The sequence below is a fragment of the Mustelus asterias genome, chromosome 7, assembly GCF_964213995.1.
Source record: "Mustelus asterias chromosome 7, sMusAst1.hap1.1, whole genome shotgun sequence".
NCBI classification, from domain to species: Eukaryota; Metazoa; Chordata; class Chondrichthyes; order Carcharhiniformes; family Triakidae; genus Mustelus; species Mustelus asterias.
The window spans coordinates 18,021,681-18,038,252 of NC_135807.1; the positions used below are offsets into that span (position 1 = coordinate 18,021,681).

At 45.4% G+C, this 16,572-nt stretch overlaps 1 protein-coding gene across 1 annotated transcript in view; it reads right to left on the reverse strand.

The window, feature by feature from the left end:
* Nucleotides 1–360: 360 nt before the first annotated feature.
* mtcl1 (microtubule crosslinking factor 1) overlaps nt 361–16,572 on the reverse strand; it is a 233,074-nt gene continuing 216,862 nt past the window's right edge. The window contains exon 14 of the mRNA XM_078215726.1: nt 361–2,283. Within this exon, the coding sequence (XP_078071852.1) occupies nt 2,068–2,283 (216 nt within the window). The 3' untranslated portion in view covers nt 361–2,067. The remainder of the gene's footprint in view (nt 2,284–16,572) is intronic.

The following is a 16,572-nucleotide window of genomic DNA, read 5'->3' on the forward strand; positions in this document are numbered from 1 at the left end:
TGGGTGGGATTGTTGTCGGTGCAGACTCGATGGGCCGAATGGCTTCCTTCTGTACTGTAGGGTTTTTATGATTCTAACCTCGCCAATCTATTCTCATAACTGAAGTTTCACTACTGGAGTAGCTGTACTCCCTCCCGAAACCCCTTGCCTTGAAATGGAATGGAAAAGTTGGGAGTTAAGATAACTTTAGTCTTTCAAACGTGTACATTCTTCTACCAATTCACTGCACAAATGTGTAATTGAGCCATTATTTGAGGTTGCTAGCAGGCTTAATCACACACACACACACTCACAATGAAGAACCAATGAAAAGTTCTCTCGCACTTACACTCCAAATGAATTTGAAAGGCGACATCAGATGTTGGAAATTCGGACTTTTTATTTACGGGTAAGTTATCTCTTACACTGAACCCTAAAGACATCCATGACAATATTCAGTTTGAACAATATCTCAATATTTTCCAAAAATTATCAACGCTGTACACAGACAGTCGAACTGTTACAATAATTTAGTTAAAAATGCTTTTTTTCCCCTAGTTAATGCAAGAAACACCAAGAATTAAAATACAGTACATGATTAACCTCACAACTTCATTACAGTGGATTCATCATCTTTTTATTCCTCATATTTATGAGTGATGTTGGGGTACAGTAGCTATATACATGCACTAAAGTGCTATGGACCCAATAGCATGCAAGTCAAGTATTGTACCATCATACATCTAACTTATTAAGACTGTCCGTATCGCTCCTCTTTTTTTCTGCCTTTTGCTCTAGCAAAAGAAAATAAAAAAATCTATTCGATATAACTTCTTTTTCTCTTGTCCCTACATATGTACGATGCAGCTCGCTTTCACCGAGTGCGCTGTCGACTCTTTGCAACAATATAACTAATGCTTCAATCGATATAAAGCACTTTTACAAATTCTCACTGGCATCAAATGTAGAATAAAATTAATGCTTTTATAAAAGAATAATATTAGGACTATTTTACATGAAAAACAATACAGTGCAATGTAAAAGAAAGGCAGCCCAAGTTACTGAGAGACCACTCCAACCCCTTCAACATCTCAGGATTCTGATTGCGTTCTCTTCCTCCTCACATATAGACTCTACTTTACACAGGCAAATACCTGGACACTATGACTGTCATATTGAGGTGTGCAACGCTGTATGGTAACACTGTGGATACTAATGTAAGCAATGATTTACAAGACTTTGTTGATATAATAGTTACAAATTTTATTGTAGATAATATTCTTGAATCTTTTTTTTGCATTTATTGGAAAAAAAATCCTCCCCCCCTCGCCCCACCGCCACTTGACTTGATCTACTGTCTCCATGCAACCTTTAAGGGTGGCAAGCCAACCCAAGCTGTAGACATCTCCACAGATACCATTACATCCACTGCTGCTCAGGGTTCAGCCAAACGGAAGGCGCAACGTTGAGTGAACGGGATTAACACATGTGGGTCGCCGTCTCTCCCCCTTCCTCACTGGTGGTGATCCTGTGGCTAATGGTCTGTCCTGAGAAACACGGGTAAACCCCCTCCCAACTGCCATGGCAGGTCTGGCTGACGGGCAGCCCTGTGAGTGTTAAATCCGTGTCCCCCACCTCCGCAAGGGGCCTCAGCGCTGTTAGCCACTGGGTTTCCAGCCAACTGGAACACTACACTGAATACACATCACATGGATTGAAAACTTAACTGGGCTTCTTCCTGAACGTTTGAAAATGGTGGGAGAAAGGGAGAGGGGAGCCTTTTGTAATCTCTACTTCATACATTTCAAACAGCTCTGTCTACTCTCCACAATGGTTAAATAAAAAACTACAGAGACTCCTAAACAATCGTTCTCCCATCAAATAAATCTCCATCCTCACTGCCAATGGGCACTGGCTAATCTCAATTTGCAGTATACATGTCTCCTTGTTTTATAGATCTGTTACACATTTACTTCTCCATTTCTGATCTGTCGAATCCTTAGAACTTCAGCTGCTGACGAGGACTGGCCGCTTTGTAGAGTTGCTGTGACTTGTGAATTTCAGTGTTCTCTATTACTGACCCGTGGATCACATGCTCTTGTGCTCTGTGTCGTGGTGTGGCTCTGTTGTGTGTGCTTCACTGCTCCTGGGTTTCCCGGCACAGGCTAAATCCCCAGAGGATGACGACCGGGAGGCAGAGGGGGAGCGTGAAGCCCATCGTGACGGTGGACGTTGGTTGGCTGGCCTGGCAGGGCGTGAGAAGCAGAGTTCAAGTGGTGGAGCTACTGAGGACCAAGGTAACTCCTTACAACCGGGAAACAGAAGAAAAAAGGCAAGATTAGAACGTTGCAATGGCGGAAAAACAATCAGAAGTCTTATCAATCAGGTCTATCATCAGCTCAAATCAACTGTTTCTTCCCCTTCAACAGATTCTCACTGAAGTGTCTGTCATAGAAACGAGAAGCTGGAGTAGGCTCCGCCATTCATTTTGATAATGGCTGATCACCAAAATCAATCTCCTGATCCCCCCCTCTTCCCCCACATTCCTTGATCCATAGAGTCATAGAGGTTTACAGCAGGGAAACAGGCCCTTCGGTCCAACTTGTCCATGCCACCCAGGATTTATCACTAAACTGGTCCCAATTGCCCCCATTTGGCCCATATCCCTCTATATCCAAAATATCCCTTTAGCCTCAAATACTATATCTAATTTCTTCTTGAAATCACACGTTTTGGCCACAACTACTTTCTCTGGAAGTAATTCACCACTCTCTGGGTGAAGAAATCTTTCCTCACCTCAGTCCTAAAAGGCTTACCCCGTATCCTCAAACTATGACCCCGAGTTCTGGGCTCCCCCACCATCAGGAACTTTCTTTCTGAATCTACTCTGTCTAATCCTGTTAGAATTTTATAAGTTTCTATGAGATCCCCTCTCACTCTTCTAAACTCCAGTGAATATAATCCCAGCCGATTTAGTCTCTCTTCATATGACAGACCTGCCATCCCAGGAATCAATGTTTTTTTAATGCATTCGTGGGACACGGGCATCTCTGGCTGGTCAGCATGTATTTCCCATCCCTAGTTGCCCGAGGGCAATTGAGAGTCAACCACATTGCTGTGGCTCTGGAATCACATGCAGGCCAGACCAGGTAAGGATGGCAGATTTCCTTCTCTAAAGGACATTAGTGAACCAGATGTTTTTTCCCGATATTCGACAATGGTTTCATGGTCATCAATAGATTCTTAATTCCAGGTTTTTTAAAATTGAATTCAAATTCCACCATCTGCCGTGGAGGGATTCGAACCCGGGTCCCTAAAACCCGGCCTGGTAAACCTTCGCTGTACTCCCTCCATGACAAGAACATCCTTCCTCAGATAAGGACATATGCGCTAAGAACACTATGTGTACCACTGGTTGTTACTCCTGATCTAAGTTGTACTTCACAGATATAAACGGGTCCATTGGGTGAGATTTTAACTCACTCAAAACCCTCCACCAACACCGAGTTAAAATTGGGTTCACGATGTCAACAGTTCCAGGTGATTAAACAAACGATTGGAATGGCAATGAGGAATTATTCTGGCACTGTGATAAGAAGCAGATTTCAAAATCATGGAATTGAACATCTGGTCTCAGTTCAACTGGTTCAATGATAAATGCTCACTCGATCTGACTTATTGCATTCAGGTCAACCCTTACAACCACGTCAGTGTAATAGATCATAGACAATTTCATTAACAATTAATCCAATCCCCTCCCAGTTTTTCACAGAAATTGAGTGCCAGTTGCCTACATGACAAATCATTCCCGGTATCCAATAATTGAACGTCCCTTTTAACTAAGGCTGAAGAACAGAGGACTTATATATTCTCATGAGATCTGACAGCCACAATGTTCAACTTCTCTTTCTCCAGAAACATAGAAACTAGAAGCAGGAATAGGCCATTCAGCCCTTTTACCTGCTCAACCATTCATTTTGATCGTGGCTGATTATCAAATTCAATATCCTGATCTCCCCCCCCCCCCCACCGCACCCCATATATCCCTTGATCCATTTAGCCCCAAGAGCTATATCTAATTTCTTCTTGAAATCAGACAACATTTTGGTCTCAACTACAGTCTATGGTAGGTGGATGGAAAAATATCCTGGATAGAGGACGGTTGAATTTTACTGATGTAATCTGCATAAGACCATGGTGTGAGGAGTCATTCTCCTGAACAGTAAGCACCGACAAGACAACTAGATAATTAGCTCTTCCTAAAAGTATTGGTTTCTGGAAAGTATGGACGTGCAAATGTTATGAACCACATCTCAACAATCACTATCCGCATTCACAGATGGTCATTTGGGGTTGGTACTCCATGAGCAGACACCACAGATAGTGTAAACACCTTCAGGATGAGAGGAGAGACAAAGTCCAAATAGACAAGTAAAAATACTTGGAATCTGAAAAATATCCGACTGGTTGACATCAGAGTTGGTTGTTTGTTTGTTCCCAAGGGAGGCATTCTGTTTTGGAACGCCTAAACTCTGTGAAGTTAAGAAACGTGCTTGATTGGTATGTCATCCAACATCTGAAACATTCTCTTCCTCCACCGCTAGCGCACAGTGAGACCAGTGTGTAGCATCGACGAGATTCACTGGAGCAACTCGCCAACACTCCTTCAACAGCACCTTCCAAATCTGCAATCTCTGTCACCATGAAGAACAGGGGAGCAGGCGCATGGGAACACCATGACCTGTAAGTTCCCCTCCAAGACGCACAACATTTCCTTTTTATTCATTCAAAGGGTGTGGACATCACTGGCTAAGCCAGCATTTACTGCCCTACCCTAATTGCCCCTTGATGGTGAGCTGCCTTCTTGAACTGCTGCAGTCCATGTGTGCAGGTGCACCCACAGTGCTGTAAGGGAGGGAGTTCCAGGATTTTGACCCAGCAACAGTGAACGAACGGTGATATAGTTCCAAGTCAAAATTGTGAGTGACTTAGGGGGGAACTTACAGGTTATGATGTTCCCATGAGTCTGCTGCCCTTGTCCTTCGAGATGGAAATGATCGTGAATTTGGAAGGTGCTGTCTAAGGATTATTGGTGAGTTCCTGCAGTGCATCTTATAGATGGTACACACTGCTGCCACTGTGCGTCAGTGGTGGAGGGGGTTGAATGTTTGTGGACAGGATACCAATCAAGAGGGCTGCTTTGTCCTGGATGGTGTCAAGATTCTTTAGTGTTGTTGGAGCTGCACCCATCCAGGCAAGTGGGGAGTGCATTCTATCACACTCCTGACTTGTGCTCTGCAGATGGTGGACAAGCTTTGGGAGTCAGGAGGTGAGTTCTTCGCTGCAGGATTCCTAGCTCCTCATGGCTCTTGTAGCCAAAGTCCACAGTTCTGTGTCAAATTGAGATGTTTATTCCGACCCATTTGATAAATGAATAATTAAGAAAGAATTCCACCGAATTAGTCAAACATAACCTGCCCTTCATGAACCCATGCTACGTCTTCCCAACGGGACAACTTATATCCCGATATCTTGCTATTTCTTCCTTGATGATAGATTTAAGCATTTTTCCCACTACAGAAGTTAAGCTAACCGGCCTATAGTTACCCGCCTTTTGTCTTCCTGCTTTTTTAAACAGTGGCATCACATTTGCTGTTTTCCAATCTGCGGGAACTACCTCACATTCCAGTGAATTTTGGAGTCCAGTGAATTTTAGCAACACTGGCTAGTTTCTGCACCCTGGGCCTAGAATACCTGACGCTAAAATGCTGTCCCTACTACCTTCTGTGGGAGTTCACCTCTGTTATCCTGACAGCAGTTTACATCCCACCTCACGCGGATGTGAAGACCGTGCTGGACGAAATATACATCACCACAAATAACCTTGAGACGAAACATCCCGAGGCCTTGTTCATCATGGTTGGGGACTTCAATCAGACCAAGCTCAAGAGCGTCCTACCAAGATATCACCAACACGTCTTCTGCTCCACCAGGCCCAAACATCCTGGACCACTGCTACACAAATATCAAACATGCCTCGTGCTCTATCGTCCGCCCACACTTTGGCAAATCAGATCACAAGGCTGTGCTCCTGCTCCCAGCTTACAAGCAAAAACTGAAGCGGGAGAATCTATTAAAGAAAGTTGTGCAATGTTGGTCTGAGGAATCGGATGATCCCCTCTGGAGCTACTTTGAGTCAGTGGACTGGTCAGTGTTTAAAAACTCTGCGACGAGTCTGAACGAGTACGCCACTACAGCAACTGACTTCATTAGTAAGTGTGTAGAAGACTGTGCGCCAAATAAGCAAATCCATGTGTTTCCCAACTAGAAACCATGGATGAACAGGGATAACCACTGCTTGCTGAAGTTCAGGTCTGAGGCGTTCAAGTCAGATGACCCTGACCTATACAAGAAATCCAGATATGATCTGTGGAGATCCATCAAAGATGCCAAAAGACAGTACCGGATCAAGCTAGCGTTCCAGGTTAGCCACACTGACCCCCACTGACTTTGGCAAGGTCTGCAAGACATAACAGGCTACAAGATGAAGGCATGTAAAATCGCTAGTTCCAATGCACCCCTCCCTGATGAGCTCAACACATTCTATGCCTGTTTGAGCCAAGAGGTCAGCGAGAGCACGCCCTCCACCCTGGAAACCTCCGACGAACTTGTATCCGAGGTCATCATCGCAAACGTCACAGCAGCTTTCTCAATGGTCAACCCACGGAAAGGGACTGGCCCGGATTGGGTACCCAGACGTGCACTCAGATCCTGCATGGAACAGTTGGCGGAGGTATTCGCAGACATCTTTAACCTCTCTTGGCATCAATCTGGGGGTCCCTATCTGCTTCAAGAAGATGACCATCATCCCAGTACCAAAGAAAAGCCAGGCAGCGTGCCTTAATGACTATCATCTGGTGGCTCTGACATCCATTTTTTGAAGTGCTTCAAAAGGTTGGTCATGGCACGAATCAATTCCGGCCTCCCAGATTGCCTGGACTCGCTACAGTTCACCTATCGCTGCAACAGGTCCACGGCAGATGCCATCTCCCTCATCCTACACTCAACTCTCAAACACCTAGATAACAAAGACACCTATGTCACACGCTTATTTATTGACTGCAGCTCAGCCTTCAACACCATTATTCCTACAAAACCCATCTCCAAACTCCATGGATTGGGGCTCGGTTCCTCCCTCTGTCACTGGATCCTGAACTTCCAAACCCACAGATCACAATCAGTAAGGATAGTCAACAACACCTCCTCCATGACCATCCTCAACACCGGTGCTCCACAAGGCTGTGTTCTCAGCCCCCTACTGTACTCCTTATACACCTATGACTGCGGCCAAATTCCTCTCCAATTCGATTTTCAAGTTTGCTGATGACACCACTGTAGTGGGTCAGATCTCAAACAATGATGAGACAGAGTACAGGAATGAGATAGAGAATCTGGTGAACTGGTGCGGCAACAATAATCTCTCCCTCAATGTCACCAAAACGAAGGAGGTTGTCGTCGACTTCAGGAAGCGTAAAGGAGGACATGCCCCTGTCAAAGTCAACGGGGACGAAGTGGAAATGGTCGACAGCTTCAAGTTTCTAGGTGCCCAGATCACCAACAACCTGTCCTGGTCCTTCCACACCAACACTATAGTTAAGAAAGCCCACCAACACCTCTGCTTTCTCAGAAGGCTAAGGAAATTTGGCATGTCAGCTACAACTCTCACCAGCTTTTACAGATGCACCATAGGAAGCATTCTTTCTGATTGTATCACAGCTTGGTATGGCTCCTGCTCTGCCCAAGACCGCAATACACTACAAAGGGTCATGAATGAAGCCCAGTCCATCACGCAAATCAGTAACCCATCCATTGGCACTGTCTACACTTCCCGCTGCCTGGAAAAGCAGCCAGCATAATCAAGGAACCCACGCACCCCGGATATACTATCTTCCACCTTCTTCCGTCGGGAAAAAGATACAACAGTTTGAGGATGCGTACCTACTGACTCAAGGACAGCTTCTTCCCTGCTGTCATCAGACTTTTGACTGGACCTACCTCGTACTACGTAATAGTTGATCTTTCTCTACACCCTAGCTATGACTGTAACACTACATTCTGCACTCTCTCATTTCCTTCACTATGAACGGTATGCTTTGTCTGTATAGTGCGCAAGAAACAATACTTTTCACTGTATGTTAATACATGTGACAATAATAAATCAAATCAAAAACCTCCCAATAGATCCCTCTTCATGACCCCCCCATTCATGAATCCTCTTCTTCATGAGCGCCCCCCCCCCCCCCCCCCCATTACCCCCCCATCCTTCATACCCCAGTTCATGACAGCCCCCACTTCATACTCCAGTCCCCTCAGGCTTCACGCACCTCATGCCTCAGCACCTTTTTCCCTGCACCCAGCACCCTGGGCGTGCCCACTTGGCAGTGCCAGGGCGTCAGCTGGCACTTCCAAGCTGGCACTGCCAGATGGGCAATCTCCAGCAATGTCCCCGACCACTGGGGGCTTCCATGGCCTTCGAGCCACCACCCCCCCCACCACGGCCATGATGCCTGGGGTCCGTTTGTGGAGGCCAGTAGTGGTTCTCGCCGTGTTCCCGCTGCGCCCGAGGATCGGAAAATCCTGGGAATGGGGAAGATCCAGCCTCAGATGGACTCAGTATATTTAAATATGCTGGTCTGGTCCTTACTGGATGGGAACCAGATTGTGTTCGGGAGCAGTGGGTGGGAAGATACCGGTGTGCCGCTGGCACCGAATGCGCTAAACCACTCACCCGTGATTCTCCGGTCCCACTCCGCTCTAACGCATTCTGCCCCGAGCACGATGCTGCTGGAAAATCATGGTCATTGCATGTCATGATTTTCCAGACTGGATGGGGAGGGGGGTATGTGTGTCAATATTTGCAGATGCACCTGACAGTATGTTATCAAGAGCCCCCGATAACTATCGCAGGGGCTCCCTGATAATGTGTCAACATTTCCTGGGGGTCCTTTTTAACGTGTCACTATTTGCAGGGGTCCTTGCTAATGTTTTAACATTTGTGGTGGTTCCTGATCATTTATTATTTGTAACATTCAGTTCGAAGGCTGACATTAAGTCACATTGTCGATGGAGCGCTTAAGTCACATGACAAAATGGAAAAGCCCTATTGGTCAGGACTCTGTTCTCCCTTGTCCCTTCACCAATGTCGGAGAGAGTGTGGATGAAATGCTAAATATACAACACACAAAAGGTGTTTGAGGTAAAATGGATTTAGCTTCAGGATAAACGCAGACAGCAGATCCGTCTATTGACTGGATGAACTTTATTGTGAACTGAAGCTAATCACTTTATATAATAGCTCCTTCCCATCACCTTCAATCCTGTACCACTACGGCATTGCCAGGTCAAGATGATAATAACTGCAACAGAAGGTAACTAGGTAAATCGGAGATTTACTCTAAGCCAATCCAATGTAGGTGCTGGTTATGAGTCATATGGTTGAACCATTCAACCATAATTCCTAAACTAGATTGACAAGATAAGCCCCAGCCATGACACCAGACAGTGCGTCTGCAGGTACAGACAGGTACAGCGCACTGTCTGTACCTGTAAAGACTTGATTATCCGAAAAGACTCGCATTCCAACCATTATCTTGCAATTGTGTCTCTGTCTATATATGCCCTGTTTGTGAAACACACCTCTCCACTCACGAGATGAAGGAGCAGCGCTCCAAAAGCTCGTGATTCCAAATAAACTTGTTGGACTTTAACCTAATCTGGGCCAAGGGCAGCAAATGCAAGTTCCCCTCCAAATCACTCACCATCCTGTCTTGGAAATATATCGCCATTCCTTCAAAGTCGCTGGGTCAAAATGCTGGAATTCCCTCCTTAACAGCACTGTGGGAGTACCTACACCACATGGACTGCAGCGGTTCAAGAAGGCAGCTCACCACCACCTTCTCAAGGGCAATTAGGGATGGGCAATAGATGCTAGCCTAGCCAGTGATGCCCACATCCTGTAAAAACCTGTTTTTTGGCAGCATTCACCCAGTGGACTGCAGAGTTTCTCCTTCGAGGATCGGCACGGCTTAACCAGAAAATACCAGATACCAGTTCAGTGAAAGAACAGGGAAAGAACAGGGAGTGCGTGGGCACTGATCATCAGTGTCTGCTTTATATCTGTGAAAAAATGATATGTATCTCTAAAGAGACAAAACTAGGCGGGACAGTAAGTTGCAATGAGGAAATAAGAACCCTTAAAATGGATATAGATAGGTTAGGAGAGTGAGCCATAAGATGGCAGATGAAGTTTGACGTGGGTAAGTGTGAGGTCATGCATTTTGGTCGGAAAAATGAGAAGGCGACTTATTATCTAAATGGGGAGAGACTTCGGGCTGCTCTGGTGCAGAGGGATCTGGGTGTCCTCGTTCATGAATCACAGGAAACTAGCACGCAGGTACAGCAGATAATAAAGAAAGCGAATGGAATGTTGACATTTATAGCTAAAGGAATGGAATATAAAGGTAAGGAAGTATTGTTGCAACTGACCAAGCATTGGTGAGGCTGCCCCTGGAGTATTGTGCACAGTTTTGGTCCCCTTATTTGAGGAAAGATGTAGTGGCATTGGAGGCAGTTCAGAGGAGGTTCACTAGATTGATTGCAGAGATGAGGAGTTTGTCGTATGAAGAGAGATTGAACGGTTTAGGCCTATACTCTCTGGAATTTAGAAGAATGAGGGGAGGTCAAATTGAGGTATACAAGATGGTAAAGGTATGGATAAAGTAGACGTGGTGCGGATGCTTCCTCTGGTGGGACATTCTAGGACAAGAGGTCATAGTCTGAGGATAAGGGGTAGCAAATTTAAAACAGAATTGAGGAGAAACTACTTCTCCCAAGAGGTTGTGAATCTGTGGAATTCGTTACCCCAAAGTGCAGTGGATGCTGGGACAGTGAGTAAATTTAAGGAGGAGTTAGACAGATTTTTAATTGGTAATGGGTTGAAGGGTTATGGGGAGAAGGCAGGAAAATGGGGATGAGGAGCATATCAACCATGATCGAATGTTGGAACGGACTCGATGGGTCGAATGGCCTAATTCTGCTCCTATATCGTATGAAGTTATAAAGCAAGTGCAAAATGTAGAACATGTGAAGAAAACAAAAATCGATAAAATGCTGGAAACATACCACATGGGTGAAGATTGGAACAAAATAGAAAAGCTTTTGCAGCTGTCAGTCGCAATTACAGAGCAGGAGACAACACTGGGCAGAAAAATGCTGGAAAATCTCAGCAGGTCTGACAGTACCTGTGGAGAGAGAATAGAGCCAACGATTGGAGTCTGGGTGACCCTTTGTCAGAGCTGGAGACAAGGAGAATAGGTCAAGATTTATGCTGTGAGAGTGAGGTGAGATGGGACGGACGGTGGGGGGAGCTGTAATTGATAGGAACGGCATAGACAAGAAGAAGTCATCCTGCCGCTATATGTTGGCATGTCTTTTTGTTGGCAAATCTCGTCTGATTTTCCTTGTCTTCAACTCTGACGAGGGGTCATCCAGACTCAAAACCTTGGCTCTATTCTCTCTCCACAGATGCTGTCAAACTTTCTGTGCTTTTGCCTTTTCTGTTGTGGTTTCAGATTCCAGCATCCGCAGTAATTTGCTTTTATCATTGGGCAAGGTAAACTGTACAACAGTGTGCAGAGGGTCTACCGACATGTCTGTCTCTCATAAGCATTTGGGTGCAACTGACTCTCCAAATGTCTGAACTGTTTTCTTTAGTTTAGTTTATTTATTAGTGTCACAAGTAGGTTTACATTAACAATGCAATGAAGTTGCTGTGAAAATCCTCTAGTCACCACACTCTGGCGCCTAAAACATTGACTGATTTTATTGTGTTGATGCTGTACAGAGGCTTTTTCCAAATTCAATTTCCTTACTGACGGGGGCGTGATTCGAACCTGAAATTTCCAGGATTCTAACCCAGCACTCAGCTATCACATGTGCCAAGTTCACATTTTTTGCGACATAAATCTAAACTGGTCTAGGTTGGGCCATTCTGGATTCAGTGCTCCTCACCGCCCCCCCCCCCCCCCCCCGTCAAACATTATCCCCTCCAGGCCGTTGGCTAATGTCAATGGGTGAAACTCCAAATGAAAGCCAGTGTCCAAGATCCTAAATTTGTCCGTGAAATTGCCCTTTATTGAACCCACAATGAGGTTGCTTTTTAAAATTTAAATCCCCCAATAGACTCCAATCTGGCAATGCAGGCGGCACGTCACACAGTAGTAGCACTGATTTAAATACTTACTGCAGCTGAACTGTAACCTGAGCCACGGGCTCACTATTACACTTAATACCAACACTTTCCATTCCCAACGCAACGTGATATGGTGAACTTTGCTTTACAAAGGCTGGCCAATAAGATGCAAAGTGTCTCGGTAAACTCCTTTTGTTTGAGCAGGTGAAGAATTGGCTAAGAATTTGGTCATATTGCCATTACTCCCTCCACCATGGGGGAGGTGATGGCCCAGTGGTATTATCGCTAGACTATTAATCCTGAAACTCAGCTAAAGTCCTGGGGACCTGTGTTCGAATCCCGCCACGGCAGCTGGTGGAATTTGATTTCAATAAAAAACATTTGGAATTAATTTGGGGGTGGCACAGTGGTTAGCACTGCGCCAGGGACCTGGGTTTGATTCCCGACTTGGGTCACTGTCTGTGTGGAGTTTGCACATTCTCTCCATGTCTGTGTGGGTTTCCTCTGGGTGCTCCGGTTTCCTCCCATAGTCCAAAGATGTGTGGGTTAGGTGGATTGGCCATGCTAAATTGCTTCTTAGTGTCAGGGGGACTAGCAAGGGTAAATGCATAGGGTTGTGGGGATAGGGCCTGGGTGGGTTTGTGGTCGGTGCAGACTCGATGGCCTGAATGGCCTCCTTCTGCACTGTAGAATTTTAAGATTCAATGAAGAATTTACTGATAATCATGAAAAATGATTGTCACAAAAACCCATGTGGGGTTCACTAATGTCCTTTAGGGAAGGAAATCTGCTGTCTTTACCTGGTCTGGCCTACACGTGACTCATAGAATCATAGAATCCCTACAGTGCAGAAGGAGGCCAATCGGCCCATCGAGTCTGCACCGACCACAACATGATTCCAGACCCACCGCAATGTGGTTGACTTTCAACTGCCCTCAGGCAACTAGGTATGGGCAATAAATGCTGGCCAGCCAGGAAACCCATGTCCCATGAACGAATAAAACCAAACCACAGTTGTGGGACAATAAGTTTGAACTTAAGTAGTATCACCTGTCATATGGCTTGGATGCAAAAAATGAGAGATTTTAAGATGGTGGCATGTCCCTTTAAATTTGCTGTTTACAATCACCAAAATTAAGAAGATTTATTACATTCTAAATAATCATGATGTTTAGACTTATTTTTCTTGCAAGATTAAACAGCTGCAGTTTATCAATTAGAATGGATGGAAATATGAAACCCAAAGTGAAAAGTGGTATCATTTCTGCGTGTTTTTCTTCCTAATCTCTCAATAATGTCCTGTTCATTGAAGAAGGGGTTCTGGTAAGGTCTTGGCAGCAATATTGTGATATGGGAGTTCCTTATTACTTTTAGTGCTTATTCAGAGCTTCTGAGTTGAAGAATGCTGCATTCCTTCTTTTATCTTGTATTTAAAGTGGGCTGGTAGATGGCATTGCAAATGAGTGGCCAAATATGCCGTGACCTTTAGTTAGAGGCCTTTAGAATCCTTCCTAAACAATTTTCAGCAAAATTCTTGGATCTTTGTGGGTTATTGGAGTGTTAAAAGAATGATTCTTGCCCTTTCGATACCTGAATTCTTCTGCTCCCTGTGGTTCTCAACATGAGGCATTCTGATGACGTCAATGTGTATACACAAAAAACTCAATGACATTATGAGAGTGTTTTGTGTACTTTCTGGGACTGACTGAAAGGACAAGATTTTGGAGGTGAAGCCTGTTTAGCTGAGCTAAACCATTGGTTGGGAGTCTGGAACCAGAAAATAAGGGGATTGCCACTTAGGACCGAGAAGAGGTGGGCAGCACGGTGGCACAGTGGTTAGCACTGCTGCCTCTCAGTGCCAGGGACCTGGGTTCAATTCCGGCCTTGGGTGACTGTCTGTGTAGAGTTTGCACATTCTCCCCGTGTCTGTGTGGGTTTCCTCCGGGTGCTCCGGTTTCCTCCCAAAGATGTGCGGGTTAGGTTGATTGGCCATGCTAAATTGCCCCTTAGTGTCAGGGGAACTGGAAGGGTAAATACGTGGAGTTATGGAGATAGAGCCTGGGTGGGATTGTAGGTGGCCTCCTTCTGCACTGTAGGGATTCTAGGAGGAGAAATTTGTGAATCGTTGGAATTCTCTACCCTGTGGAAGCTCAGTCATTGAGCTTGTTTAAGGTAGAGATGGATAGATTTCCAATTAACAATAGCTAAAAGGTTATGGGAATAGTGTGTGTAAAAGGCATTGAAATGTCTGATCAGCCATGACTGTATTGAATGGTGAAGCAGGCTCGATGGGCTGAATGGCCTACTCCTGTTCCTATATTCCTAAGGTGACTTGTTGAAATTGCGAGTTGAATTGCTTATAGCTGGTCTCACAAGTGTCACATTATAGAACACACCAGGTAAGGATGGCAGATTTCCTTCCCGAAAGGACATTATTGAACCAGACGGGTTTTTCCAACAATCAGTGATAGTTTCATGGTCATCATTACTGAGACTAGCTTTAAGATCCAGATTTATTCATTCAATTTTAAATTCCACCAGCTGCCGTGATCGGATTTGAACTCTTGACCCCACGGCATTAGTCTGGGCCTCTGTAATCTAAGTAATCTAGTGGCATTACCAGTACAGTACCATTTGCCCTAATAATGTGATACCAAGCTTCAAATGTATAGGCATCTTTACAAACAAAACTTTGTCAACTGGATATCACCGCACTTCAGTCATTCTCTCAGCAGCAACATCTGGCTTTGCATCAAAGATCTTTCACGATTGCCCATTCCTCTAGAGTGAAGGGGGAAAGCTGAGCAGGCCACTGTTTCTGTTATGCGGTCAGGGTAGGGACATGTGAGGTGTGAAACACACCGTCGCCTAGATTGGTCCAACAATTAACAGCAACCCTTACACCTCAGGGTGCAAAATACAACATCAACTGTGGATGCAACTGTAACAGATCAATCTTCAGAAAAGCCAGAATGTTCGGTGGAAAGCAATTCTGCTGGACCTGCCCCACTCTAAGTTCCCAGTTAGAGGGAGGAAAACACACACTTCCTCAGCTGGCATGTACGCCTGCCACAACCAGGAGACATGCCTGGATGAGTCCCCAAGCAATGCTGGGGGTTGGCCCATTACAATCTTGGTAGGCCTCAAAGGAACTGACGCCAAATGAGAGCTGGGTTAAGCCCTACTAAGGCAACAGTGAAGGTTCCAGAAGATGAGAAGCCATAGGTAAATGATATGCAGAGGTCATGGAGTGAATCACACAATCATCAGAAGGAGGCCATTCGGCCCATCGAGCCTGCAATGACAACAATCCTATCCAGGTCCTATCCCCATAGCCCCATGCATTTACCTTGCTAATTCCCCTGACACTAAGGGCAATTTAGCCAATCAACTTAACCCACACATCTTTGGACTGTGCGAAGAAACTAGAGCACCCGGAGGAAGCCCATGCAGACACAGGGAGAACGTGCAGACTCCGCACAGACAGTGACCTGAGGCCAGAATTGAATCCAGGTCCCTGGCTCTGTGAGGCAGCAGAGTTAACCACTGTGCCACCGTGCCTTGACAATCCGATCGATGACAGGCCCAAACCTTTTCTCAGCTATCGAGTCCAAAGATGTGCGGGTTAGGTGGATTGGCCAGGTTAAAATAAATTGCCCCTTAGAGTCCTGGGATGCGTAGGTTAGAGGGATTAGTGGGTACAATATGTGGGGGTAGGGCCTGGGTGGGATTGTGGTCGGTGCAGACTCGATGGGCCGAATGGCCTCCTTCTGCACTGTAGGGTTTCTATGATTCTATGATTTCTATGATATGGTACCACTGAGGTACCTGTACAGATCTGGGCCACTGGAACTGGGTGAAGGTCGGAGGTTGCTGGATCTTGCAGCCTTCAGGCTCGCTCTGCAACAATGCCGCTGATGGAATGGAGCTCATGGAATTTTTGAGGCCGATTAAAGCACCTCTTTTATTGCACTAGAATATTACACTATAGTTATATTTCTACACCCACACCTATATCCTTCAATGCTGAACATACTTAGTCCATGCTAACTTCAGAGAAACTACATGTTTCGACTCAGATGCTCCAGGTTTAGTGTGAAGATCACACAATCATAGAATCATACAGTGCAGAAGAGGCCCTTCAAGTCCGCACTGACACATTGGAAACACCTGAACTCCAACCTAATCCCATCTATCAGCACTTGGTCCATAGCCCTGAATGTTATGATGTGCCAAGTGTTCATCCAGGTACTTTTTAAAAGGATGTGAGGCAACCCGCCTCTACCACCCTTCCAGACCATCACCATCCTCTGGGTATAAAAGTTTTTCCTCACATCCCTCCT